Raw genomic sequence first — 27,035 nt, 5'->3', positions numbered from 1 at the left:
TACAAAAACACTCCTAGTCTCCATAGGAGAGTGCAAAATGAATGTACCTTTATTATATTCACGTCAGACCCCAGTAAACATTTTGGGTCGAGACTTAATGAAAAAGTTGAACATGGCAATTTTGTTCACGGGCATAGTATGCGCCACTCCAGGAATGCACTATTCAAATGTATACAAAATGGTTAGAGCATACTCAGGACACATAGCCATGAGGGCCATACCATTAGAGCCAGAAATCTTCGCATATGGCATGCGTGTGCTTATGGCGGGCTTTCCAGGCCTTGCAGACAGGATCATGAGAACCCCTGATGAGTTTTTATTCAGACCAAGAATACCTATGCATGAGGAGGAGGGACAAGTATTTCCCTTGATGATACACACAGATGCAGTGCGAGGGATAGTGGTCTTGGTTGGCGGTTACGATGACGAAGGCAGACAATGGTGCACGATAATTGCCATTGAGAAGGATATCGAGTGACTGACATCACTGATGACGATCTGTTTGAAGAACAAGCAGAAATGGGGGAGAAAATGGTGGAAGTAAGTCTCACCTTTTGGGTAAAGATGATTAAAAGAGAAGTACCTCAGCGAATGATGTTGACACTAAAACCTCCTGAATATTTTGATGACGATATAGCTAAAGTGCCTGTCTCAGTGTGGACTACCGGACCCTATGACGTGGGTCTCTTGAAGGGGGTTGGAGAAGTAAGGATTAAACTGAAACCAGGAGCAGTTCTACCAAGAGCCCGACAATATCCCATGGCCAGAGAGGCAGATGACGGGATTTTTAAGACAATTTCGGCCATGATGGACCAGGGCATCTTGGTGATGTCAGAGTCACCATGTAATACGTCAATGTATCCTGTCAAAAAATCAAAGGGAGGGTCTTGGCGTTTAATTCTGGATTTACGCCCAATAAATGATATTGTTGAGACTGAGTTCCCTTTAGTTCCTAACCCGTCTACAATTCTATGTAATAAACCTTTTGAGGCAAAATATTTCACAGTGATTGACTTGAATAATGCATTTTTCTCAATCCAGTTGCACCGTGACTCACAAGATCTGACATCATTCACGTTCAGAAAAATGTGTCTGAAAAGCACGAGACTGCCACAGGGGTACTGTTAGTCCCCTTCGATTTTCAACAGAGTCCTGCAGATGGACTTAAGCAATATTGCAGTAAAAAGTGTCGCCCTGCAGTATGTTGATGACATCCTAATCAGCAGCACAACAGAAGAGCAATGCAGGCACGATTCTATTCAGCTATTGACTGTACTGGCTGAAAAGGATATAAGGTTGACAAGGAAAAGTTACAATATTGTCAACAGGAAGTGCTGTACATAGGCCAGCTGATCTCACATGAAGGAAAGAGAGTGACCCCAGAAAAGGCTGAAGCCATACTGAACACGGCTAATCCACACACATGATAAAATAGAGGCAGAGCTTTCTAGGCCTATGCAACTATGTCAGGGCATGGGTCTTCGACTACAGCTCTTACCCTAAGCCTTTACTTCATGCCCTAAAGAAGGCCCAAGTGACGAAAGAAAAGATCGAATGGTCCGAGACCATGGAGAAAGGATTTGCCGAACTCAAAAGTGCTATTTGCACAGCTCCAGTTCTAGGGATCCCCAATTATGCAGAGGAATTTTACTTGTTTTCCCACACAAATGGCAGCATCATGACGGCAGTGCTCGCTCAAAGAACCTCGCTGGGGTACAAACCCCAGGCATATTACAGTGGGAATCTGGACCCAGTAATGAGAGGCCATTTCCCATGCGAACAAAGTTTAGCTGCCGGAGTGTTCGGCATAGAGAAGGCAACAACCATTGTATTTGGATGCTCAATGACATTGTACGTCGAGCACTCATTATTTGCCATTCTAGAGAAACCAAAGGGCACATTGATATCTCAGAGAGCTTCTGCCTATGAAGTGATCATATCGAATCCCTCGATAAAAATAACCGATGTAAAATAGTGAACCCAGCCATTTTCATAGCAGAGCCAGTCACCGAGGGAGAGCCCATACATGACTGTGCAAATTATGAAGAATTCTATGATGAAATCCCCAGGGTGAGAGAAAATGCCTTGGCATGAGGAGAGATTGTCTTCATTGATGGGTCTTCGAGAATCGATCAAAATGACGGGCAAAGATATACAGGTGTCGCTGTGGTGAAACACATAGCAACTGGAGAATTTCAAGTACTTGTTAGTGTGCGAGTACTATCTCATTATTCAGCACAGGCTGCAGAACTATTGGCATTGATACTCGCCATTGAGAATCACGCAGACCAGGAAGTAACAGTGTACAGTGACTCTGCCTATGTGACGTCAACAGTGCACGCAGACTTAGTGCGCTGGAAAAGGAGGGGCTACCTCTGAGCAGACGGCACACCAGTGCAGCACGCAGCCTTATTGGACAGGCTGATTATGGCACTACAGCTCCCAGTGGGCAAAGCGGTCGTGAATGCGCCGCCCACATGAGACAGATTTTGTCTCATGTGGAAACCAAGCAGCAGATACGGAAGCCTAGCGTATGGCATCCAAAAGTGAGACGATTATGGAAGTGGAAGTCGCCTGTACCAATGAAAGGATGTTGGTTGCACGAACAACACCTGAAGCCTGTAACAATCTTGGGCAAACACAGTTAATGGAACTCCAAGGGGAGGCACCACAGGAAGAGAAGAACCTGTGGAAACGTCGAGGGTGTTCTTTAAACCCCTCTGACAGCTTGTGGTGACAAGACAGAACTGGTAAACAAGTAATGCCTGTAGCCCTACTAAAAATAGCGCTGGAGCAGTTACATTACCCGGCACATATGACAAAGGAGAATCTAGCAGCAATGCTCACGGAAGACTGGTTCATACCAAATTTAGCAGAGCATGTTGCATTTTTTTATGGTGGACTGCATGATCTGCCAGCAATTCACCGCTGGGCACACAATAAAGGTAATGAGAGGAGTCATCCGCAGGCAAAATGGGCCTTTTCAGCACTTGCATCGACATGATTCAAGTATGCACCGGGTACAGATACTTAATTGTTGTGGTGTGTCCATTCTCTAGATAGATAGAGGCAGGTTCATGTACACACCCAAACACTACCTGTGTGGCAACATTTTTAGTGAGGGAAGTGTTCCTAAGGTGGGGGGTATGCGAAGTCATGAGATCAGATAATGGCCCTCACTTTGTTAATTCAATATTTGAGCAGATCAGTTCTCGTCAGCTTATCATCCACAAGGTAATGGAATCTGTGAGAAGCTCAACGGCTTGTTGAAGGAGAGAATAGTCAAGTTGAAGCTTACTCTAAAGAGGGGATGGTTGCACTGCCTTCGACTGGCACTGCATGCACTTCGGAACCAACCAGGCTCCGACCATCATCTTACGTGACACGAGAAGAAGAATGAGAACTCCCCTAACACCCAGAGATAGAGCTAGATGTGATGCCCAGTCAACAGGAGTTGTTTTAGGGTCTGAAATGCAAAACTATCTGAACTGCATGACATCTTGCCTTACTGTAATTTCGGACCAGCTGCAGCGATGACGAAAAGGGTGCAGCACAGCACAAAATACAAAAGGAGACACTGCATCAGACTCAGTTTAAGGTCTACGTGTTCCACTCGTCTTCCCTGTAGACGCCGTCTTTGTGAAAAACCATACAAGGAAAAGGTGGGACGAGCCAAGATTCAACGGTCCTTTTATCGTAGAGGACTGCACTCAGTCCACTGTGAAGCTACAGGGCAGGATATCATTCATTTTTCTTGGTGATATCAAACCCTACATCAGATAAGGCCCCCTGCCTGCACCCCAATGAGAGGAATCGATGAGCAACGGGGAAAAACCACAGCACATGCAGACGGGATCCATGACGAGGAAGAAGGGCGCATGACCAGCAAAACAAAGACAAGGAACTTTTTGCAAGTTGTGGCTTAACTTGGACACTTCCTCTAAGCAAAAAAGGGGATAAGGCCATAAAAACAGACACTCTGTGCATCCTAGTTGCAGGGTGAAGAAGGATATTGCTTGTATAAGCGACAACATATTCTGTTGATTTGAACTTTAAACTGGTGCACACTTAAGCCTTAATGAGAAAAAGACTATGACAAATTTTGACAGAGGATATTTACATTGGAAGCAAATACAGTATCATGATTCATTCAGTACCGAGACCCTATTTGGAATCACTTATGGTGTCCCACAGTAGAGACATCACAAAGGACGTGGTCACCTATTTCAACTTAATGCTAAGATCATACCCGTCACTGGTAGGGAGGCTCACCAGTGTTCCAGACTTTTTACAAGATCCTGAAAACGAAAAAATAATAAGACAACTGCTCACTGTCATTGCCAAACAACTCATCCTACTCCCATAATCGAAGATTGTCCAACTCTCATTGGAAGAACGACAGACACACTCACATTTCTTCGAGACCCAGCAAACACTGAACATGTAAGCCATCTTTTAAATAAGATCGTCATTTTAGTCACAATCCACACGACCGGACAGTGCAGACATTGTTTACATCAAGGAACAAACATATAATCCTGAACCCAGCAAGACACGACAGATGTCCCTGTCACCAGAAGACAGCAGATTGGTATACTGCGTCTTCTTTCACCTTATTGAGGACTTTCCAGAGCTAGTGGGAAGACCAATCAATGTTGACGTACTCACATTTCTCAGAGATCCAGTAAAGTATACCCAGCTAAGCATGCTCCTACATGGTATTGTAGCACAGATTAAACTCTCCAATCTCCATCGAAGCCTCCTGAGGAGACAGTGAAACCTTCCACCGAGGGACAGATCGAAGGAGCAGATTCAAGAACTTCACTTGTTATACTTGTATTTTTTTGCTATTTCTTCATACTGATCAGTATCCAATGTGTCCTCAGGACTGAAGTAGATTTGAGGGGTGGACTGGGAGCTTACCTACTTAGAACATGCACAGTAAAGGGACTTACTGAAGTATTATTTTATTTGATTTTTTTTTCAGGAACTGCATCTTGAAATAAGAGATGATTTACAAGAAGGGGGGCACTTGTGAAGCACCTGACATTCATAACAATAAAATCTGAAAGACGATATTGGTTAAGGGAATGTAATAAATTTGACATTTTGGCGAATGATCGAGATGGGGGTCCAGAGCAGCAACCTGGTCCTCCCACAAGCAGAGAGGCACCCCTGCTTCTCTGGAAGAAAATGCTGCCGCCTGACCTATAAGGGCATAATGTACTTTTGCATCATATTTGTCATTATTTTTCTGTCATTAACGATCAGGACTGCATTCTTTATTGGTGCACAAAGCGTTCCAATTTCAGTGCACCCACCTGATGATATGCGCATGAAACCCACAAAAGCACCTAGTCCTTATATAGTCATTCCAGTCCCTAGAAAATCTGATGGCAGAGTAAATGAACTTGAAATTAACGTAATTAACAGTGATATACACAAATACTTATGGTAACAAATGATCAGGAAAGCCGGAGACAGGGTCGGCATGAAATGAATGAAGAAAAACACTGACAACTACATGCACACACACAATGAAAGCACATGAAACAGGTCTAGTGTCAATGACCTCAGAACCACAAACGAGAGCAGCAGAGAAGATGAGACTGCCTGCCATAAAAACCTTCACAGAAGATAGTGTGAGAAAACATGGAGAATTAAGAGAAAGACCAACAGAAGCAGTCATATCAGAAACCCTTAAGAAAGCAGAAGCGGCCTCAGAGAAACTCTCTGCAAGAACGCAACTGATAGTAGACTCATTATTCCCATAGATAGCCAGAGCGAGGAAACTACAAGAGGAAATGAAGAACAAAACAGTAGAGACTGTATTGACAAGCACACATGTTCTGACACAAGGGACAAATACCAGGTCTACAATACAGCCATATACCAGACCAGTGTCGGGTTGGTTGGCATGGGCCTTTGCACGCCCATGCCAACCAGATGAAAAGATGCATGAGGACAAGGAAAGAGCTGCCAGACTCTTGTCCACTCAAATGGCACAGATGAGGAGACCTGCACCATGGACCGAGATACCTAAAGATCCTCCACCAGGAAAAAGCCATACAGAGGCATTCAGAGATGTAGTTATAGTGAACTACAGGAAAACCTTAAGACTTAAGAGAAGCATGCATGAAGATGACAATGAACTAAACGACTACCTGGACAGCACAGCACATCTGGGAAACAACATTTGGTACCAGCACATGAAAGAAGTTTGAAGACGAAATTCAGAAGGACAATGCTTTGTTTGTGCACTTCTACCATACAGCATGGGGAAGTCCAAGATCTTCGTAGCTGAAGAAATTGATGTCCCAACAGCACACTGTCTCTCACACATAGCAATGTGCAAGACCAGAGGCCAGTTCATGAGAAGTGACGCCTCATTGATATGGGCAACTGAAACAGTTTATCCTGATGAAGATGATTATGTCCAGGACATTAAAACAAGAAACAGAGCTCACACAAGGAATCATGTGATTAGTTACGAGAAACCTGACGTTAAAGGAGCAGGAATAAGATGGGAAGTAAAACCGAGACTGTACGTCCAAGGGAAAACTCCAGAAGAAGCTCAAATTTGGAAAAACAGAGGCCAAATGCAGATTTGGGGAACAGTGCTTTCACCAGATGGATGGGAGCAAGGAGCAGTGATCTGCCGAGCATGGATGGTCCTCGGAGCCTGCAAGGAAGCCATCAAAAACTCACAAACACTGTGCAAGCCAGCATGGCCAAAACTTGCAAAACTACTGACATGGGTCGAAGACAGAGGAGGACCCTTGCAGATAGTGCCACTAGAAAGTCCGAAATTGTGCTTCAGGAACAATGGCACAAGAAAGATGGGAGAGAATCAGAACTGTGGACACATTTTTGATGCTCCAAGAATGGATTATGGAACCGCAGTAATTATGGATCATTATTGGGCATGCGGACCCAAAGCATACATCTTACTGTCGAAAAACTGGGGAGGCATTTGCACAATAGTGAATGTCCACATTCCAGCATTAGTAATCCCGATAATTGACCTGAACATTGACAGTTTCCCAAAAGCAGATGCTCACCTGAGGAAGAGGAGATCTGTGAAACTGATAACTCGAATGAAGAGAGATAATTACTTCTCTGCCAAATCAGAAGAAGCATTTCATGCAATCCCATATGAACACAGGCTGTTCAGCCTCACATCATCAGTGTTCACAACAATTTTTATGCCAAGAATCCAAGTCGGAGTAAACACTAAATGGTTTCAGATAACCAGATGGGAATTGCTACAGACAATCAACACGACAATAAAAGGATTCAATGCAATCAAGGACGAGTTAAGAGCAATCCGACTGATGACTCTCCAGAACAGATATGTACTTGACATGATGACAGCTATGGATGGAGGAGTGTGTGCAAAAATTGGAGAATCATGTTGCACATTTATACCTTCTCAGGACAAAGTAAATTGAACTTTAACAGAGGCCATAGGAATGCTGACAAAGCTACAGAATCAGATGATCGACGGAACTGACGAAGTTGACGATGACAGCTGGTTTGGATCACTATTCTTGTGGGTCCAGCAATGGATGGCAGAGATATTCAAGTTTCTGGGAGCCCTGCTATGGATGATATTACTAGGATTTTGTATCGTCAAGATAATAATCTCGCAATGCCAGAAAACTGCGAAGAACACCATAGGGATGAAAATCATGATTGATGTCAAGCCAGGATGGAGGCCTAGAGATCTAACTGATGATGAAATTAGTGACTTTGTGAAGGCCAGCGAACATGCACCAGAAGGTACAAAGTTTCTTTATCCCAGGAAATACAGAAACTATGAAGGAAAATGGATTTACTGCAGCCCAAATGGACAATGGCAATTAATGAAATGGAATAAAGATGAACATGGAAAAACGGCAGGAAGCCTGAAAGGAATGATAAAAATATGGACTCCAAAGAGACACTTCTTCAAACCATCATGTACAAACCCAGAAGATGAAGAAGGAATGAACCCAGAAGATGAAGTGAAGATGAATATAGAAGAACCAAGTAAGATGAATCCAAAAGAGGAAGCGGAAGTGATCGATGAATCGACCAGAGGGGGGAGTATAGAGGAGGTCCCAAAAAAAGCCTGCACTCCAGTTGCCCGTACTCCAGTACTAGGAACGTTCACACCGAGATATGTGATGTATGAAGAGCAAATAAACCAGCAGAGCCGCAGTAGGGCTCTGCCCAGTGCCTATCAGGAGAACAACACCTGTTGAAGTACCGATACCTAGAAAACCATGGACAGTAAGGTATCCATTGAGAAAACCCTACCAGCAAGTAAAATGAAATGAAGATAGCCTAATTACCATCCCGGAAGAAACCACAAAGGCCTTAATTGAATGACGAATGGTGACGTCACGAAGGCCCGGACTAACGTGCAGAACCAAAATATGACACACAGAGACGTAACGCCATGAATAAGGATATTGTGTACCTAGAAGGAGAGACGATGTTGAAATATGAGAAAACAGTGCAGCTTTCTATGCTTAGTAGAAGATAGACCGCGGCAAGCACCACCTATACATATCTACCTCAACGAAGCACACTATACAAGACCAATAGAAGGAGCGAACAGTAGCTTTGCGGAATCAAAACTTAAGAAAAGAATAGCCTATCTCAGGAAGGCCGAGATAAGGAGGCATAGGCAGGTGGCAAGCCGAATAAGAATAAATGCACAAATTGAAGAAAACTGGGCAAATTTACGTTGTGAGTAGCACGTGATGATCCGAGCGAGAAGGAGCACAGGTTCACACCTACTCCTGGCTGCCGCCCAGACATAGATATCATAACTTCTCCTGACAAGAACATATAGTTTCAAGGCCGACTACAGCCAACTAATTGACACATAGCCACTAAAGTAATGATGGATTGAAGAAAGGCCGGGTGAATCTTGGGGCACCCTGCACCTGGCTGACCATTCTGCGTGCTGCTAAGTAAAGTGGAGATTTATGCATGGGGTTGAAGCCAACCCAATCACAATGGACCAAGTCATCTAGGGTCCTATAGATAGTAGAACCAATGGGACGTCGTACTCTTAGTGACGTCTACAAGAGTAATGTTAGAAGGAAGGGCGTAGACGCCCACCTGATTGTGTTTATCCAATCCTCTCACTCCGTTACCATATACAGATATAGTACCTATAGTTACCTTTTCCTAACCAATAGAATTGCATGTTAACTTTTGAGTGTTACACATCAATGATGATGAGTTTTGGGTATAAATGTTACTGTTTGTATGAAGTTCAAGGGAGTTGAAGTGAGATGGACTATCGCATCACTGTTGATTTCCATGTTTCCCCCGTTTTTTGTACTTGTCACTAAACAGACTCCCCTTTGCCAAACCATTTAGTTGTCCTTACTGATTGGTGTTGGAGTAATATACCTGCACCTCCATCCATCTCAAAGGTGCAGCTATCTCGTCTTGAAATACTACAGAGCTAACCCCGACTCTATGGGCCGGCCACGGGTCTCCCCAGTACAATATTAATCCAACCCAGTAACTAGTCCCTTTTATTAACATTCAGTGCAAATTAGTCTATGTGGAATTAACCTGAGAACGATTTTGTAAAATGCATGGCACATTGTAAAATAGAGTTTTGTGCAGACAGAGCTTGGTGCAGTAAGTTAAACCTCTGCTGAGGTGAACCATTATTAAGTCAGGAAGTGAAGGAAGAAATGTAACATTTGTTTTTCAGAAATGCGGTTACTTCAATGGGGAAAATACACAGAGCAGTTCGGATGATGTGGGTGGATCGAGCTGATGAGGCGTTGCATTGATTGACAGAAGAACCTATTAAAAAGGCTGTGAGTGGGTGTAGTCAGATCAGACATCCTCAGACACTGCACTGAGAGGGACAGTGAATTGCAGGGGGCTGCCTGGTGCCGTAGCAGTCCTCGTCTGAGTGGCCAAACCTGAGGGAGACAGGAGAAAAAGACTGATAGGGATTCTCCTGTTAAACTGAGTCAGAAATATTGCCAGCATATCTGGGAAAATATAAATATAAAGTGTGGGGTGTAGGATTGCCTGCCGGTCAGTTTGTCAGGGAAATAGGTCATTTCATGTTATGTGCTGTCAATGTTAAAAGTGCATACAATTTCGAAATTATGTGAATGCCTTTCATGTTTTGTTCTTTCTTTCCTCAAAGTGCATCTCTTGCCAAATTCCTCACTTTCAAGGACGGATGGTAAGACTGGTCACAGCTTATTCTATTTTTGAAATGGGTGATTGCTCATTGTAATACACTCATACTGTAAAACCTGATATATGCATAACTGTTGCCATGTATAAATGGTAGGGTTATCTGTTAAGAGAAAACAATACATGATAAAGTAACTTGGTGTTCTGGTGCATTTTTGCGGCAGTCGGTCTTTTTATTTGACCTACACCAAGAAGCGGGTGCACAACTAGAAATATCCCAAAGGGAAATAACTGCTGTCAACTATCTAGCTAGAAAGTGAAAGAATGTGCAGTATTTCAATGTGTTTGTTTTATGATTTTGAAACTCAGACACAAGGGCATATTGCAGGATTGTACATAAAATACTGCGAGAAGAGAAGCTATAAGTTACCCACCCAAAGTGTATGTAGTCTGTTATGGTGAGCGGCCCTGGTAAAAACAATTGTTAGGCAATATTCTGAAGTTAGTCTCACCACTGTAAAAGGAAATACCCCAACAAATTACCACAAGAGATACTACCAATATAAAATACCACTGTTTACCGCCATAATAAAAAATACCACAGTTAGGTATAACCCCAAAATATATCCAACATATCCCCACAGATTGATGGCAATCATGTCTATTGCCTATTGTAGAGGATCAGCCGAATGCCTCTGCAGGAAATCCCGCCCCCCTCCCACCTGTATGCTGGAAGCCTGAAATTGTGCCATGCTTGACACCAGCGGTTGTGAACATTCCGCTGTGAATCTTTGAGAGAAGGTATCCACTAAGAAAACCATATCAGATGTATTCCCGAAGAGATGACAATCTCATGGAGGAAGTCCCTGAAGAAACATGAAAGGAGCAAGAAAAGGAGCTGGAGACGTCACAAGAAACAGGAGTGACACACAGAGAAGACTGGCTGAAGAAGAGAATGTATAGACCATACAGAAACTGATGACGAAGTAAAGAATCGAGTAAACTTTCATGTGCAAACGAAGATTGCACGTGTGAAGAGCACTGCAGCGAAGGCAAGTCGTTCAATAACTGTACAGATGCAGTAACGAAAGTAGACACGTGATCATATAAGCTGGCTATACGTAGTGAATAGACTGCAGGCGTAGTCGCCAATATATAGAAGCTGGGTATCGGTGTCACAACTTTAGTGAGTTCAAACCCATGGAGAACAGGCCGAGAGCTGTGTCACACCAAAGAATGGCCAAGATCATGGAGGATCTTGGAAGGGCTGTCTGGCCTGGAGTTAAGACTAAAGCAGCTGTAGTGCAAAGCGTTGATGCATTGGCGTAGGTGTATCGAACCACTGAGCTAACAATATTGCATATTAGGTCGCACAGCACACAGCACTCGCCAGCCCGGTGTTCTGGCTCCCCCAGCCGGGTGGCCAAGGAACCCATAGCCCTCTTTGCCAGTGACTTGTTTGAATCCTGTTTTCGCCGCAACATCTGCTTGGTGGTCAGTACAGGTCCAAATTGATCATCGAATTGGGCAGGACTGCAAGTTAAAGAGTGCCATGAGGGAGGATAACAAGAAAAGAAATGCACTGGAATATAGCTGCGAATAAAGCCATGAACCACGACAGAATCGTCAGTAAAATAATGCACTGCGGCAGCACTGGCACATATGTGATAGCATGATAAGCTAGTTGTTTGTATATATGTCCTGGGAGGATAGCTCAGCGGCAACGTGCTCGCCTTGGAAGCAAGAAGACACGAAGCAACACAGGTTTGATCCCCAGCGCTTAGAAACCTCTGTGTATTTAAGCGTGTTATAAATATGCAACTAAGACAAAAAAAAAACAATTACGCACCTAAAAAACAAACAACATGCCTGCGGGCTGTGTGAGCGCTTTAAAAATGCAAAAATGTTTAAAAAATAAACCTCTACACTGGAGTCCGGAGGCCTCCCTATAACGTTAGGGCGTTACCATGTCTTACCCCAATTCACTGTGATTGTAAAGCTATGTATATATTTCGTCTGGTAAATCTAAAACTACGGGTCCCAGAATGCACTTGGAACTGAACTGGATGCTGGTTCATTTCGGAGTAGGGTGTCCTGGTGTAGACGTCAACAATACTGTAGCATGCATGCCAACATGCCCGTTCCATTCGGAGGCGCTAGAAGGCACTCTCTTCAATTCATATCCCCTTAGAGCTTGCACGTGCAGCATGTCAGGGCAGTTTCAATATACTCTGGTAAACCCAGAGCTAGGTAAGGGGGTCACACCTGGGTCGCAGACTCCTGAGCAGAGCCCCATACCTGCCACGTGGCCCCATCTCCGGAGTAACACCTCAGCGAGCACTTCTTTTTTTTTTTTTACAACCAGATGCACTATGAATTCTGGTACTTGTCGTTCCATTTTATCCTATTATAAATGTGTGGCTTGGAGCATCAGAAGGCTACTTGTGGTTGCCTATAAGGCCAGGTTGCCTGAAGATATCTCTCACACACAGGGCATTGGACACTTGGCAGAGCTGATGTACTTTCTACCAACATTTACGACCTCCTTCTAAAAAGCAACATAGCTGGCTACATTTGACGTTGAGACAAGCGTACAAAGCTGTTCACAAAACACACCTAACAATTGTGACGTATTTTAATTATTTTATTATGTGCTGGTCGGGTGTGTTTTGATTTTTAATTGTACCGCCCAGCTCTCTGCTTATCGTGTGCTTTTTTTGATGAACTCTGAAAATTGCTGGACTGCTTGATATGTCTCACCTGGCATTCGTCTGCACCGCAGCTGCTTCCCATGAGGACCCCACTGTTCCCGCCCACCTGTGCTCCCTTCAGTGTATAAGAAGCCGGCAATGGCGCCGGTCTCTATTATTCAGCAGCTGGCAAGATGGTTTCTGCAGCCTTTGGGGGCGTGTTCCTGTTGCTTGGCGCAGTTTGTGGGGCTCAGCTGGGAGCAGGCCCGTTACTGGCCATTGGGGACAACCCCAAGTTGAGCTGTGGGCCACACAGCATGCAGCTCAGTCTTCCACTGAGAAGCGGCACCCCCTTTGCTGGGTTTGTTGAGGGTGGGTGCGCTTATTATGTATTGTAACTGACGTTTTACCGGGGTTTTCTTTGGGGGTAATTTTTAGTGGCTGTTGGTAAGTTAGTGAGCTCATGTGTTTATGGTCAGTAACGTATCGATTGCTGCTGTTTCAAAGTGCTACAATATGTTGCTTTGGTGGTGAACGGTAGTGTTGTGGACCATAATACTATCGCCCCCTGTAGGGCTCCAAATGCTAGTCGTATTTCAAAGTCCTTCAGAGGACGATGAAGTACGCTAGGGGAGAAGGGGCTGGTACAGTAGCTGACTTGAACAGGGTGGAGACGAGTGAGGTCTCTGTAGCGAGCGATCTGGGCAGTTAATTTGGTGTCATTTTACAAATCGTATAATTGTTTAGTGGCCGCGTAACTAATAGAATGGGGCTTCTATTTGCAAGTAGTATTACGAGCAGGTAAGGGTGCTTAGCGTTGTTAATCCCCATTCCCTCAACTTTTTGGGGGGACCAAGGCTTGCTTAATGGGATCCTGTCTTCCATTGTCAGTAGTCACTCAAGGTTCGGTAGTGGGTTTTGTGAGACCCAGCTGTTTCAATAGGCACAGTTCTTGTTTGTGTCTGGTTTAGTGGGACCATGTCAGTGGTGGTAACAAGTAAATGCAAGCATTCGCAAAGACAGTTTTGAACAGGATGTCAGTGCAAGGAACAGATGCGAGGGCACACATGATGTACACTTGAAGATGCATAATCCATCGAACCCTCCATTACAACTGCAATGGAGACACTGACACTGTTCCGAAATGCACCTTTATGTTCCTGTGTAATCGCTAACCTGGCTCTGAGAGCTCCCCTTTGGTAGGGGTTGGTGCTCTCTGCCCCAGCATTTAGTGCTATGAGGATGATGCTCAACTCATGTTCAGGCTCCCTTCTGCCACCTCTGACTGTCTTTCTGTTATCCAGGAGTGGTGTGCTGCCAATGATCTCTGCCTTAATGCCAGTAAGACTGAGATTCTCATCAGCACACCTGCACCCTCCTTTCCTGTCACTCTTGGCCCTTCTCCTGCTCCCACTTTTGAGGCTAAAAACATTGGTCATCTTTGACTCCACACTTTTCTTCTCTTGTCACATCTGTCTATAAAGTCACACTACCAGCTGCACCTCCTCTGAGGTATTTGTCCTTTCCTCCACCCCATCCCCTGAAGTTCACCGTCTCCAGAGCTCTGGTTCTTTCTAGGCTGGACTGTAACAGCCTCTTCCTAACTGCCTGCATCTACTCTCCGTCGATACAACTCATCCAGAACAGGGCTGTGAGACTTGTCCTTGGCCTCAAGCCCAGGGATCGTATCTCTCAGGACTGAAATCTCTGCACTGGCTCCCAGTGGTGGCGAGAATTAAATTCAAACCCCTCTGCAAAGACCACAAGGCCTTCTGGGGCCTCTCAATACCTTCAACTTTCTTCCTAAATATCTTCCTTCCCGAGCTCTTCGCTCATCTGCTTCCAACTCCCTCAGGGTCAGTTGCTTCTGCAAGCAACGAGTTGGTGGTAGATCTTCCTTCTGCTCGGGCCTCCCTCTGGAATAACCTCTCTGAAACTCGAGGAGAACCATCTGTTTCCGGAAGCACCTCAAGACCTTCCTCTTTGCTTCTGCTTTCTCTCCTCCTCTCCCCTCCGGATCTTTTGGCTGAAACTGCACTGGTGACCCTCAGATCTCGGGCACAGGTCCCCTCCCTGCCAGTTGCACTCCTGCACTGCCCCCCTGGCAAGCCTTGCATCTGGGGACTGTTCTCTATCCCTACAGCCCCCTACCAGCACACCTGATGTCTCCACTTACCCTTGCCACCAGCACACTTTTTTTTATTTATTTTACTGTTATCTGTATTGCACTACCCCCCTCCACTGCACTTGTGTGAACTCATGTCACCTGGCCTAGTATGATCGTTGTGTCTTTCCTCTGTTCCCTTTCCCTTGCCTCGTCATGCACTGAAACACTTTAGGCCCGTTATAAATTCGGTGTGTACCCTGTATTCGTTGCTGTCATGTTGGCTTGTCGATGCACTGAAGTGAGTGGGGGCGGGGGAGAATGCTGGCTAGGGACATCCATGAACTGTGGAGCTAATCGGAGAGGGGTTGGGAGGTAAATTGGTCTGTATAGCTTAATAACCTGGTCTCGCGTAAGCATTCACTATAATATGCTGCTGTTCGCCCACATGTAATCTGCTTACTAAATTAAGATGGTGGTGAGCAAAGCACCTGTAGGATTTGGGTTTAGCTGCGGTGGACTTCGCTTCTGCTGGTCTAGTTTGGCAACTAGTCACGCCAGAGCTTCAAAACGGATAACTGCTTTCTTTTTTCTACCTCCCCCCACCAGACAAGGCCGGTATGGCTGTCATCCTCCAGAACGACACTGACTGTGGGACTTGGGTCAGTCGGCGACCAGATGGCTCTGTAAACATTGGTGCGGACTACACAGGGTGCTATGTAAGCAAGCGGGTAAGGAGCTATGGAACCATGTGCGTTTTAGAGCTGGGGATTGGGGAACCCTTGCCACTCCTGTGCCCTTACCATGTCATAGAAATTACATGACCTTGCAGTCCTCGCGTACATTCTGGGATTCAAACGTGAACGAGTGAGACCTCTGGTGGTGTTAGTAGTTTTCTGTAACTTGATGGTCTATCACCTTGGCCCTACCATTGGCAAAGCATGTGAACATTTCTCGACCCCCGCCTCCCCCACGCTTCGCCCATTCCTCCATATCCCGGGGCACTTACCCCCATTCCTCCATATCTCTGGGCACTTGCCCAGACACCCTACTTGTAGCCAGTGCAATGCTTGAGGAAGTTGCATACATAGTGTAAAGCCAGGTCTTGGCCTCAGTGGACTAATGCTTCGCCTGAACTGGTCTTGGCAGAGCCCCCTGCTGACCTCGGGGTACAGCTGGGTGGCGTTGGGCAGCAAAGCTGGGTGGGGTGTGTCCTCTTGACATGGGTTTAAGCACCTGGGGTAAAACGTGATCCCCCTCCTTCGTGCTAAGCGGCGATTGGTGAATTGCAATTAGCCTGTTCACCTGTCTGGGCCAAATGTTGGGTGGATCCGTCTGCCTACCCTGTGCATTAGCTTTCCATGCTAGCTCTAGTGGTTTTTAACCAGCATTTTATTGGGTTGAAGACTACTTGCAAAATGTCAGCCAGGGTTCGAAGTCCTCGCTGAATGTGTGCACTACACCGACTCTGCTTCTGGGGGGAGCCCGTCCTCCAAATACACTTTTGCATCCTCTTTAGAGCGATTTGTGCATTCTTTCAGGATGGAGAGTACACCATGACCCTTGCTGTGCCGTCTTTACCGGGACTCGATCTCCCAAAGCAGCTGAAGTGCCCCGTCTTGCCTGGTAAGTTCCCCTTTGAAGGGGTGGGATGAGGGCATAGCTCTGTTGCTTCATGGCGCAGTAAACTCCATTTTGACGCCTTGTTTGCAGATTCTTCTCTAGCCATGGATGCACCAGCTCCAGATGTGTGCGCTGCAGTTGGTACAGCGGACCGACTGTCCTGTGGTGCTGCCATGGTCTCTCCGGATGTCTGCGTGAAGTACGGCTGCTGCTCTAATCCTAGGGACTCCACAACTCCCTGCTACTTTGGAAGTCCAGGTTGGTGTCTTTGACTGCTACAGAAGTGCATAATGTTTGCCTGAAACCCAGTAGCCTATACATAAAACCTTAATCCCCCACACTAATTGGCTGTCAATTGCGAGTTGTAGTCAGTTTCTGTAGAGCCGTGTCTCCGGAGGAGGTGGGGGTAGATGCATGTTCCGCTCCCCTTGTATGAAGGGTATACTGTTGCATCATCCCCTTTGGCAGGACCTCTTTCAGTCATTACCTTGTGCCTCAACATAGGCTGCCATTATGCAAAACCTTAGACGGTTAATCTTTCTACTACTATTCTTCTGTTGAAGAAGCTATTGATCCTCTATCTCTCAAATAGTGGGATGCTTGATCCTGTGTATCCTTCAAGGGATGGGGTGCTTGGTTTGACCTTGATCCTGTGTATCCTTAAGCATAGGATGCCTAGTGGGAGCTGTTGGTTGTCTTCATGACCATCAATCTAGCTTCAGAGCTGCCAGAAGCACTGAAACAGCTGAACCTGAACATCTGTGAAGACCTGCTCTCCAACCTTGATTCCAACACCCCGTGTCATCCTCTTACTTGATCTCCCTTCTGCCTTTGACCCGGTCAACCATGCCATCCTTATCAACTGTCTCCATGATGCCCTGGCAGACTTCTTTCCTCTCTGATCGACCATCCCAGGTCCAACTTGGGTCATTCCTCTCCTCCTGTGGTGTCCCCCAGGGGTCTAACCTCTCTCCCTGGCTGTTCAACCAATACTTGGCACTTCTTGCCCACCATATTGCTGCTCTCTGCCCCAACTTTCAGTGCTTTGCAGATGACACCCTGCTCATTTTCAGTCTACCTTCAGCCACCTCTCCTTCTCTCTTCTCGGACTGTCTGCTATCCAGGAGTGGTGTGCCGCCAATGACCTCTGCCTTAATTTTTTAAGACCGAGATTCTCCTAATTGGCACACCCGCTCCTTCCTTTCCTATCGCTCTCTGGCTGGCCACTTGGCCCTCTTCCTGCTCCCACCTGCAAGGCTAAAAATCTCAGGGTCATCTTCGACTCCACACTCCTTCTCTCCGACATCTCTAACAGGTCACAATACCACCTGCACCTCCTACAAGGTATTATTCATTTCTTCTCTCACCCCCCCCCCCCCCCAGAACCTTACTGTATCCAGAGCTCTGGTCCTCTCTAGGCTGGACTATTGCACCAGCCTCTTTCTAAATATGCCTGCTTCTACTCTCTGCCCTCTGCAACTCATCCAGAACAGGACTGCAAGACTTGTCCTTGGCCTCAAGGCCAGGGATCATCTCTCCAGGCCTGAAATCCCTGCACTGGCTGCAAGGATTAAGTTAAAAGCCCTCTGCCTCGTCCACAAGGCCTTCTGGGGCCGCAATACCTTCCACTCTCTCTTCCTAAATATCTTCCTTCTCGAGCTCTTCGCTCATCTGCCTCCAACTCCCTCAGGGTTAGTCGCTTCTTCATGCAACAAGTTGGTGGTAGATCTTTCTTCGGTTGGGGCCTCCCTTTGGAACAGCATCCCTGCCTCCTTGAAACTTGAGAGGCATCTTAGGTTCCAGAAGCGCCTCAAAACCTTCCTCTTTGCATCTGTTTTCTCTCCTTCTCTCCCCTGCTGAACTTCTGGCTGACTGCACTGGTTACCTGGCCACCTTCTGATCTCAGGCCCAGGTCCACCTCCCCCATCAGTTGCACACCTGTACTGCCTCCCTGGCAACCCCTGCACTTGTGGACTGGTTTCTGTATCCATATAATCCCCTACCAGCACTTGACCTCTGCCCTTGCACTTGCCACCAGCTGGCCGTACTTTTACTTACTGCTCTATTAATTCTATTGCCCTTCCCCTGCACTTGCACGATCTGAATGACACCTTGCCTAGATGTCTTCCCTATGTTCCCCCTCCCTTGCCTCGTTGTGTCTTGAAACACTTGTGTTTAGGTGCATTATGAATGCCGTATCGTATCCTTCCCCGGATGGGATGCCTAGTGTGAGCTTGATCCTGTGTAAGCCTTCCATCAGGGGAAGGATAGAGTGAACTTGTTGCAGAGTGACTCAGGTGAACTGTCTGGCCAGCCTTGGACTGACCTTACACTAGTTTCTCATGGTAGGGTGGCTGTGTTCCAGTGTTGTTGTAGTTCGTCTGTCAAGACGTTCCTTGCTCATGACTGGGTAGGCAGACGCTTGGGTGGTTTGGCTTGCAGTTAGTGCTTCACAATCACTCCTGCATATGCAGATCAAACCTACTTTTTTATTTGGCGTGCTGTTGAATGTCCAGAGGTTCTAGCGATTCTTCCTTTAGAAAGTCTTGTGGCTGCTTTCGGGATTTGCATTTTGTCTGGGGCAATGGTGGAATTCAATCTCCTTAATGTTAGCAACTGTAGGCAAGGATGCGGGTCCATGTGAGCTGTTCTTCAGTGCCTCTAGGAGGAGCTGCAGATGGGTGGAGTCCCGAGTGCGTTGCAGGCAGTGCGTGGTTGACAAGTTCGAGGACTCGTCCACGGAATAGCAAATTCTTTTTTGCATCCACGTCTGCTGTGGCATGGGGCATTACTTCATTTCCGTTCTTTTCTAGTGACTGCCTACTGCACTCCTGAAGGCCAAGCCGTCATCGCTGTCTCTGCTCGAGTGACTGTGCCCTCCCTGAACCTGGGCTCTGTGCGCCTGGTCAGTGTGACCAGTACGTGCTCGGGCCTGGACGTGAGCCGGAATGGGGCGTTCCTGGTATACCAGTTCCCTCTGTCCTGTGGTGGCTCTTCACAGGTGAGCTCATGGGACCCCAAGGCATGATGTGGGGAGCTGGGGCCTTCAATGCTATGTAAAATCTGGAGCACAGTCAACTTGCCACACGGTTAAGCCGCAAGGGACGTGCTGTAGAATCTGCAGATTCGTGGATATTGGAAAGCACACTACATGAAAAGGCACAAGATGCCCTGGCCTATGCTTAAAATTGCAAGAAAGTAGACGTGATGCTATTTGTAGGGTTAACTGTTGGTTTAGCAGATCTAAACCGGCTGGAGATTTGGGAAAGTTCGTTGTGAGGTGGAGATCGCCTAGTACTCCCTGTATTATTGACCTTGTACATAGCAGTGTGTTTGAGCCACTAGCGTAGATTGGCTTAAGTGGTTCCATACGCTCCTCTCCACTCCAAGAGCTAATGCCACCCCTCTGCCCAGGATCAGCTATCGTCTTCCTTTCACTATTGGCAGCTGCTTGAATGGATGCATTAGCCTTTAATGGTTCAGCTTATTTTCTTTTCTCTTCATATAGGTCGATGGTCATCTAGTTTACGAAAACCGCCTGGAGGCATCCCAGGAGTTTCAGAGCTGGAGTGGTTCCTCGATCACCAGGGACAGCACCTTTGGGTAAGAGAAGCTGTGGCAGTTACGTGGTTTTGCGGAGCTGCATGGTCAGCCAATGAAAGCAGGCTTACTACAATAACCAAAGCCTGGGAGTCCTTTACTCCATTACACGATGGTGTTTAATGTGCTGGGGTACAGTTTTTCTTATGTTTGATATGTAATTCCAAGTTGCATGCTGCTGCTTGACTTAATACTTGAGTGCGAGACTCGCTGAGTTGAAGCAGTAGCATAGTAAAGTTAGTGAGTTGGAAACTGTATTAAGCTGTGCTATTTGTACTTTTTTTTTTTTTTTGGGGGGGGGTTTATTTGAACTGCCACTAAGAGATGCAATTGGGTACTTGGAGGTGGGCCTCATGCACCAGGTGAAATGTCTTCACACATTTCATATTGGACGGTGTTTCCTCAAAATACATTTTCAAAGGGGTGGTGGGCCCCCTGTCGCTGAACAGGATTGGCGGTTCGTGGCAGGCACCCGCCCACAGTGGACGTCAAAAGAAAGTGTAGAGAGCATTTTAAAAATTAATTTGCATCACAAGCCCCCTCCCTACTGGCCAAAATCGTGATATGGTGCCCAGGGGACAGGTGTGTTTCTTTTATCTGGTCAAAAATGCCATTGACCCAGTGCCTGGCATACACACAACCCCATTGAGTATGAGGAGCTTGTGACCCGGGGACATTTAATTTTTATTTGCATCTCAGATTTCCAGTAAAAAATATCTGACCCCCTCAAGCATTGAGTGGGAGGCACTGGAGTGCAGACCGGCAGGTATGGCTTTTTTTTCTGTATGACATGCCAGCCCAGTCGGTCGTGCCTTGCATGTGAGGTGCTGGAGGGCAATGGGGGGGGGAGGGGAAATGCCATTACTGGGGCCCCTAGCACCTCACATGCAAACAATGTGTACCTGTGAAGCGCTTTGGGCCTCAGCTCCTGACCCCCCCCCCCTACTCACCCCCCTCGTGCATCGCACTCGGCATAATCACATTAATGATGTGGTTTCTGAGGGCAAGGCGCTGGTGCACCATGCGTGGCATGTATTACTGGGCATGGTTGCTTTACTAGCTACACTGGCATTTCAAAGCAGCCATTTCCTATTGTGGTATGACTTTATTGGGCATCTTTGATAAAGCAAACGGGATGAGTGTTCTGTGGCTATTTTAGTGCGGCCAGTTTGGACCTGCTGTTCTTATGTGGGGTACTGCCATGCATTAGCAGAATAAACATGGACATGTATCATTACTAGCATTAGGCACAAAGCGAACTGTCCTATGCGAATATTAGGATACAAGGGTGCAGGTGGTATGGACACAGCCAGTGTGAACATTCTACTTGTACGTGCGGGCGGGCATCACGATTAACCCGTTCTTTCAAATTTCTTGAGATTCCGCCCCCCCAACCCTGATTGGTGTAGGCTCGGTTGCTGTGGCATATCTGGGACAAACGCATTCCCCTTGTTAAATTCACCAGCTGCCACTGGAGGAACCGTCCCTGGCTTACTTCACATGCAAGACCATTATCTTCGGAAGGGTTTATAGTGACCAACGTCAGCGTCCTTTTAAGAGCGAGTCAAGTAGATTCTGCTCGTGTACTTTCTCGTACACTTATGGTAGGGCAAGAGCTCGGACCACGCCATTTTGCCGTGTACGACTTCTGTAGCCATCTGCCTGCTGTACGTTTGGCTGCTGACCTGTAGTTGGACATCACCTGCCCCCTAGCACCCCCGCCCCCCCCCCTGCAACTACTCCTCTCATCCCTCCCCAACGGCCTTCGGATGCCCTTTGTCTTGATGCTTCAGAAGCCCTGGGTACCCGAGTTGGGCAACAGTGTGCCTCTGTTCTCATTGTGTTGTGCCTTCTGTCACTTCTGCTTTGCAAATGTCGTCCTGATTCCTCCACGTGGGTTTCCAACACCCAGCACATGGTGTCCTCGGTTCACCACACTTTCTCCTGTGGCGCCAAAACTCAGACCTGTAAAATCACATTGGTTTTTAAGGCCAGGTTGACTTCAACCAGGAATATCTGTAGATCATTGTTTATTCTCAAATACTATGCATTCCGGTTTATTTCCGCAGCTGAAAACCAAGCTGATTTTTGTTGTATGGCCATCTGTCATGAGTGTTTTACATATTGCAAAAAATGCAGGAGCCTGCCGGCCATCACAAGATCTAACATTGGCACAGGTGTACTGCCTAGGTCACCTTCTTGCATCATTGATAACCCACCATAATCAAACCGTTTAGCACGGTCTACTCGCTTGAGTAACTTGCAGGTTTTCGTTTTTTGACTCCGTGTCTTAGGTTGACTGTGCGTTGCAGCTTCTCGGCCAGCGGTGCTCTGCCCCTGCAAGTGGAGGTGTTCACTCTTCCACCACCCGCTCCAGTCAGCAGCCCGGGGCCCCTCGTCCTTGAGATGAGACTGGCGAAAGGTAAGTGTCTCCAGAAAGGATGCACGTGCTTCTTGCTCTGTAGTGGAGAAGATGGTTTCTGGTGGCCCTGCAGCCGAACCAGTAGCAACCGTTGGTGTTTTTTAGGATGGAGATTTTGGATTGCACATTCTCAAACCGGCTGTCTGACTCGTCCTCATGTCAGCCGATAGTGGATTTGGGGGGCACAGGGGTGTTGACTTCATTGTTGTTCCTTCAAGGAACAACCTTTCTTTAGGTGATCTCTGTAAATTTGGTAAGCGATCTGGACACATGCAAACGCTCATTGCAAGCGTATGAACACTGATGTGTTTGGTATTATCTTGTTTGGCCCTAAATTTATGCCAGAACCCTTCCTTAATTGGCCAATAAGCCCCTGGCTTTAGGAGATGTGGTGCTAGATTTCTTCCCATGAAGGTCACTATGAAGAATGGTGCCACAAGAGGGAGTATTAAATTGCCAACTTAATATGATTGGTGTCCTCAGTAGTTACTTGGGGTTATTGATCCGGGAAGGATGAATGGCTGATGGGCCAACCATGTTTTACTCCAGTCTCATGCATTGTAGTGTCCGGTGCATGGCGTGTCCTCTATGCATCTACATGCATGTCTGTCTGGCCGATTATAGCATACTGTGTGAATGCTACAGTGCGGAAACAAACTACCATAGTACACACACACACTCTGTGGAGCATTAACAAACCGTCTTCTAGAGAAGCAAGTCTTACTGCTGTTTAGCTGAATACTGTCGAATGGTGTTGACCCATTACTGGTGCAAATGTAGTAGAACACCCACCATAATGGCAGGCTTCATCCCAAGACGCTAGATTGCATAGCAGTGATGGTCTGCAGCCTGTCTCCAGAATGCTGGCTTGAGGACCAGAGGTTGGGTGTGCCATGGGTAGACTACATATGTGTTATGAGAGAAGCTGATCTCTATTGTGCGAGTGGATCTTGTGATGGTTATGGAAGAAACTCCTGAACAAAACGTTCATCAAAAGCCTCTGGCCGTGGCAAATTTCAGGGCCCCATGCAATGGCATCACCATTGTTACACCTTGCTGGTGGTGGAATACTGAAGAATGTTCATTAGCAGGCCTGGGTGCAGGGAGTGACAATGGAGACCAACAACTGTAATGCGTGTTAACTTGGTACTAACACCTTCATATGAAAGGTCAGTGAATGTCCTGTCTGTAAGCACTCCTTTCAGAGCAGGGAAGTATGTGAATTGAAGACCAGTGACATTCTTGTGTCAAGGCTGTTTAACATCTTGCCGGGCCTGTCCATAAGAATTGCAACCATTCAAGTTGATGCGCTATTTGCTATCCCAGAAGAATAAATGGTTTGTTAATATCCCAAAAGGGTCTCATTTCTTCAGGGCCACTTCCTGACCTAGGTTATGAATGGGTCATGCCTGTGTCAAAATATTGACTATAGACTCGCGATAAATCTTGTTTTGACCTTGGTGGCAACTATAGGAGACTCCAGATTCCTAACTCTACCAACATTCAGCTGCATGTTCAACACTAAATCTTGCTTTCCTCTTCAGAGCAAACCTATGGCTCCTACTACTCTGACAGTGAATACCCTGTGGTGAAGATCCTTCGTGAACCAGTCTTTGTGGAGGTTCGCGTCCTGCAGAGAACAGACCCCAGCTTGGTGCTGGTTCTGTCCGAGTGCTGGGCCACCCATTCTAGCAACTCCATGCAGCAGCCACAGTGGCCCATCCTGGTGAACAGGTGACCATATTTCCATCGAATGCGTGGCATGCAAGAGGAAGGTGCTAGACTCTTCTGTAATTTGCTGTCTTGTTTGCTCTGATGCAGGTGTCCCTTTCCTGGGGATAATTACCAGTCGCTGTTGGTCACTGTTGGTGCTACTTCTCTGCTCCGGTTCCCATCACACTACCAGCGCTTCGCTGTCAGCACATTCACCTTCGTGGAAAATGCGCAGCTCAATTTAAGAGGACAGGTGACTAGTAAATGCAGATATCTATCCTTGTACTACATGCCACCCTTCGTGATCTGCTACTTGGGCAAGTGTTTTGTTATCTGGATATTGTGTTTTTATTTTATCTGAGGATGGCTGTGGGTCAACACTCTGGTCTTAAGACTACACTGAGCAGCATGGGATCAGTACCCAGTCCTGGAACTGCTTAGAGGGTGGAGTCCGGCGTGAAGCACAATATAAGAAAACGGTTGTTTGTCCCATGCCTGGGATTGCTTGTCTCTTACACAGTTCTCCTCTTGCAGATCTATTTTCACTGCAGTGCCTCAGTGTGTGTCCCATCGGTGGCCGGGGACTGCTCCACCGCCTGCCCATCTAGGAGTAAGTTAAGCTGCTTTCCTTCCCTACCCTGTGTAGTCTTGTGAAGACTAATGTACACCTTAGTGGCCACATTCTGACAGCAGGTCACTGGGTCGTTTTGGCACAGAAGCTTTAAAGATTGGATATTTCGAGAGCAGAGTACCTTTCTTCATATGGGTGGGCATGTTGGGGTTTATTAGTATTTTGTCCAGACGTGTTCCTGGGAGGATGCATTTGGTGCAAGCCTCTGTTGTGGGGCCCAGTCTTTGTGAGCATAAATCCCAGTAGGGGTGTAACAGCCCTAGCTAGATTTTCAACGGGTAGGTAGCATGACTCATTTGAACCTAGAGGAATATGTTCTTTAGATTTTATTTTCTCTTCACAAAAGGCAGTACATCTGGATGACCAGATGCTGTTGGTTGGGGATTTGGAAGGGGTGGGGGGCGTGTAGAGGCATAATGGCCGATAAGAAGCACTGATTGCGAGCATAACTTTCTTCTCCTGTAGGGAGGAGAAGTGCTGCATCGTGGACCTCTCAGACGATGAGCCGCGTGACAGCACCGGGTCCAGTCTACTTCACTAGTGAGGAGGAAGGTTCTCTTCTGCTGGAAGGTAGGCCATTTTACTGCTGGGTATGGGCAGATGTTGGTAGTCTCATAGCACCAAGTGCAGACCATGCTCTGCACTTGGTGCTATTAGCTGTGACTTGTGGCAAGTCTTCTCTCGGCCTGGTCTACAATATCATGAAGACTTGTATTAGCCCGACTCACTGGCTTTCCATAGGGCCCATTTTGTAATGGTCCAGTTTCTGTCACTCCCTCTGTGGTGCTATGTGGATGAACTAAACAGAAGCTGCTTGTTCACTAGGGTTGCACCAGGCGTGAATGGGGAGTGCATGGTGACCTGGCTGCTTATTGGTCAATCCATACTAATGGAATCCTTCATCTGGAGCGGATCAAAACTCGGGAGGTGGGTGGCAGGATGGGGCGGAGGTGGTTTAGGCCCAACTAGTTTGATCATTGTCTGTTCCTCTGGAACTTGGGTAATCCCAACACATGACATGTGTGCTTCTTTTGCTTTAACTCTGCTGTTCTTACTCCTCTAGGATCTCGCAGTGTCAGACCTGTTGCAGCCGTGATGCCGCAGTGGATCGTGGGAGCCCTGGTTGCTGTAGGATTGCTTGCTGTTGCAATGTTCAGTGTTGGACTGTGGAACTATTGTCGCAAACCAGAAAGTAAAACGGTGGACGTGACTGTGTAGCAATGGGGGTAATCAGAAAAAAAACAAATAAAACGATAAACTAGTTGAAGACTCCTGTTATGTAAAGGGGTTTGGGGGGGGGGGGTGGAGACTGTTGAAGACCAAGTCCCATTGTTAAGCCAATGAGTGACTGGTACGTACTTTGCTGTATATCTGGCCAGTTGTGGAACTGTTGCCTGCAGGGACAGTCCAGGGACTTGTAACTTTTTCAATTGCAGGGGGCCGAGGAGTTATTAGTTGAATAATGCTGCAATAGATTATTTTCAGTAAAATATTTCTTGCACGTTTGTGTTACAAAATATTTTTCTGCAGTGCTTCACTTGGAAGTGGCAGCTTGAAGGGCTCCAGCAAATATAATGCAAGCTCTGAATCGCACATTTAAAACAAGAAATGCTTCCAGGGTTAACATCCACCAATTATCATTAATTCCCACTGAAAAGCTATAAATCGTTCTTGGTATGCACTGGTAAAAGGCAACGAGGTGACCATAAGTTGGCCTTTAGTGTTTCAGCTCCCTGATGGCTGGCCGTTGTGATAATCGTGGGCTATTAACTGCCGTGTATTTCTTTGTCCCATTATAATGTGTGCACCCCACGGGTGTCTCAAGCTGTCTTCCGTTCTAAGCAAGGGGGGCGGTAGGTGGCAACCATGTTTTTACGGTTTCCTGTCCCAAACCCTAGTTCTGCAGGAAACTTCTGCTGGGCTTTCTATAATCTTGGAGGTGCTTGGTTGGCAGGACCTCTGAGATGCATGAATTTCTTTGACTGCCCATGCACCTGCCACCATGTGTACCTATGGCCACAGTGGAGCTTATCTTTGGGTTTGCATCCATGTACTTGCTTCAGGATTGGATTAACCGAGGCTACT

At 46.6% G+C, this 27,035-nt stretch overlaps 1 protein-coding gene across 1 annotated transcript; it reads left to right on the top strand.

The window, feature by feature from the left end:
* The first annotated feature begins 13,037 nt into the window (after positions 1–13,037).
* On the top strand, positions 13,038–26,212 carry LOC138581868 (zona pellucida sperm-binding protein 4-like). The gene is made up of 12 exons (XM_069652846.1): positions 13,038–13,229; positions 15,571–15,692; positions 16,503–16,587; positions 16,675–16,842; positions 19,398–19,585; positions 20,093–20,187; positions 22,479–22,606; positions 24,151–24,340; positions 24,428–24,572; positions 24,854–24,929; positions 25,416–25,520; positions 26,014–26,212. The coding sequence occupies exons 1-12, from the start codon at positions 13,052–13,054 to the stop codon at positions 26,166–26,168; spliced, it is 1,635 nt and encodes a 544-aa protein (XP_069508947.1). The 5' UTR covers positions 13,038–13,051; the 3' UTR covers positions 26,169–26,212.
* Positions 26,213–27,035: the final 823 nt, after the last annotated feature.

The sequence above is a fragment of the Ambystoma mexicanum genome, chromosome 3q (genome assembly GCF_040938575.1).
Source record: "Ambystoma mexicanum isolate Mex_15411 chromosome 3q, UKY_AmexF1_1, whole genome shotgun sequence".
Lineage (NCBI taxonomy): Eukaryota > Metazoa > Chordata > Amphibia > Caudata > Ambystomatidae > Ambystoma > Ambystoma mexicanum.
The sequence above is the reverse complement of the archived record's forward strand: the minus strand, read 5'-3'. Positions and strand labels throughout refer to the sequence as shown.

Bases quoted from the DNA above. Each gene is read 5' to 3' on its own strand.
- LOC138581868 (XM_069652846.1), top strand. From the start codon at position 13,052: ATGGTTTCTGCAGCCTTTGGGGGCGTGTTCCTGTTGCTTGGCGCAGTT. The intron at 24,341-24,427 runs GTGACCATATTT...GCTCTGATGCAG, and splicing joins TGGCCCATCCTGGTGAACAG to GTGTCCCTTTCCTGGGGATA. The intron at 24,573-24,853 runs GTGACTAGTAAA...CTCCTCTTGCAG, and splicing joins AGCTCAATTTAAGAGGACAG to ATCTATTTTCACTGCAGTGC.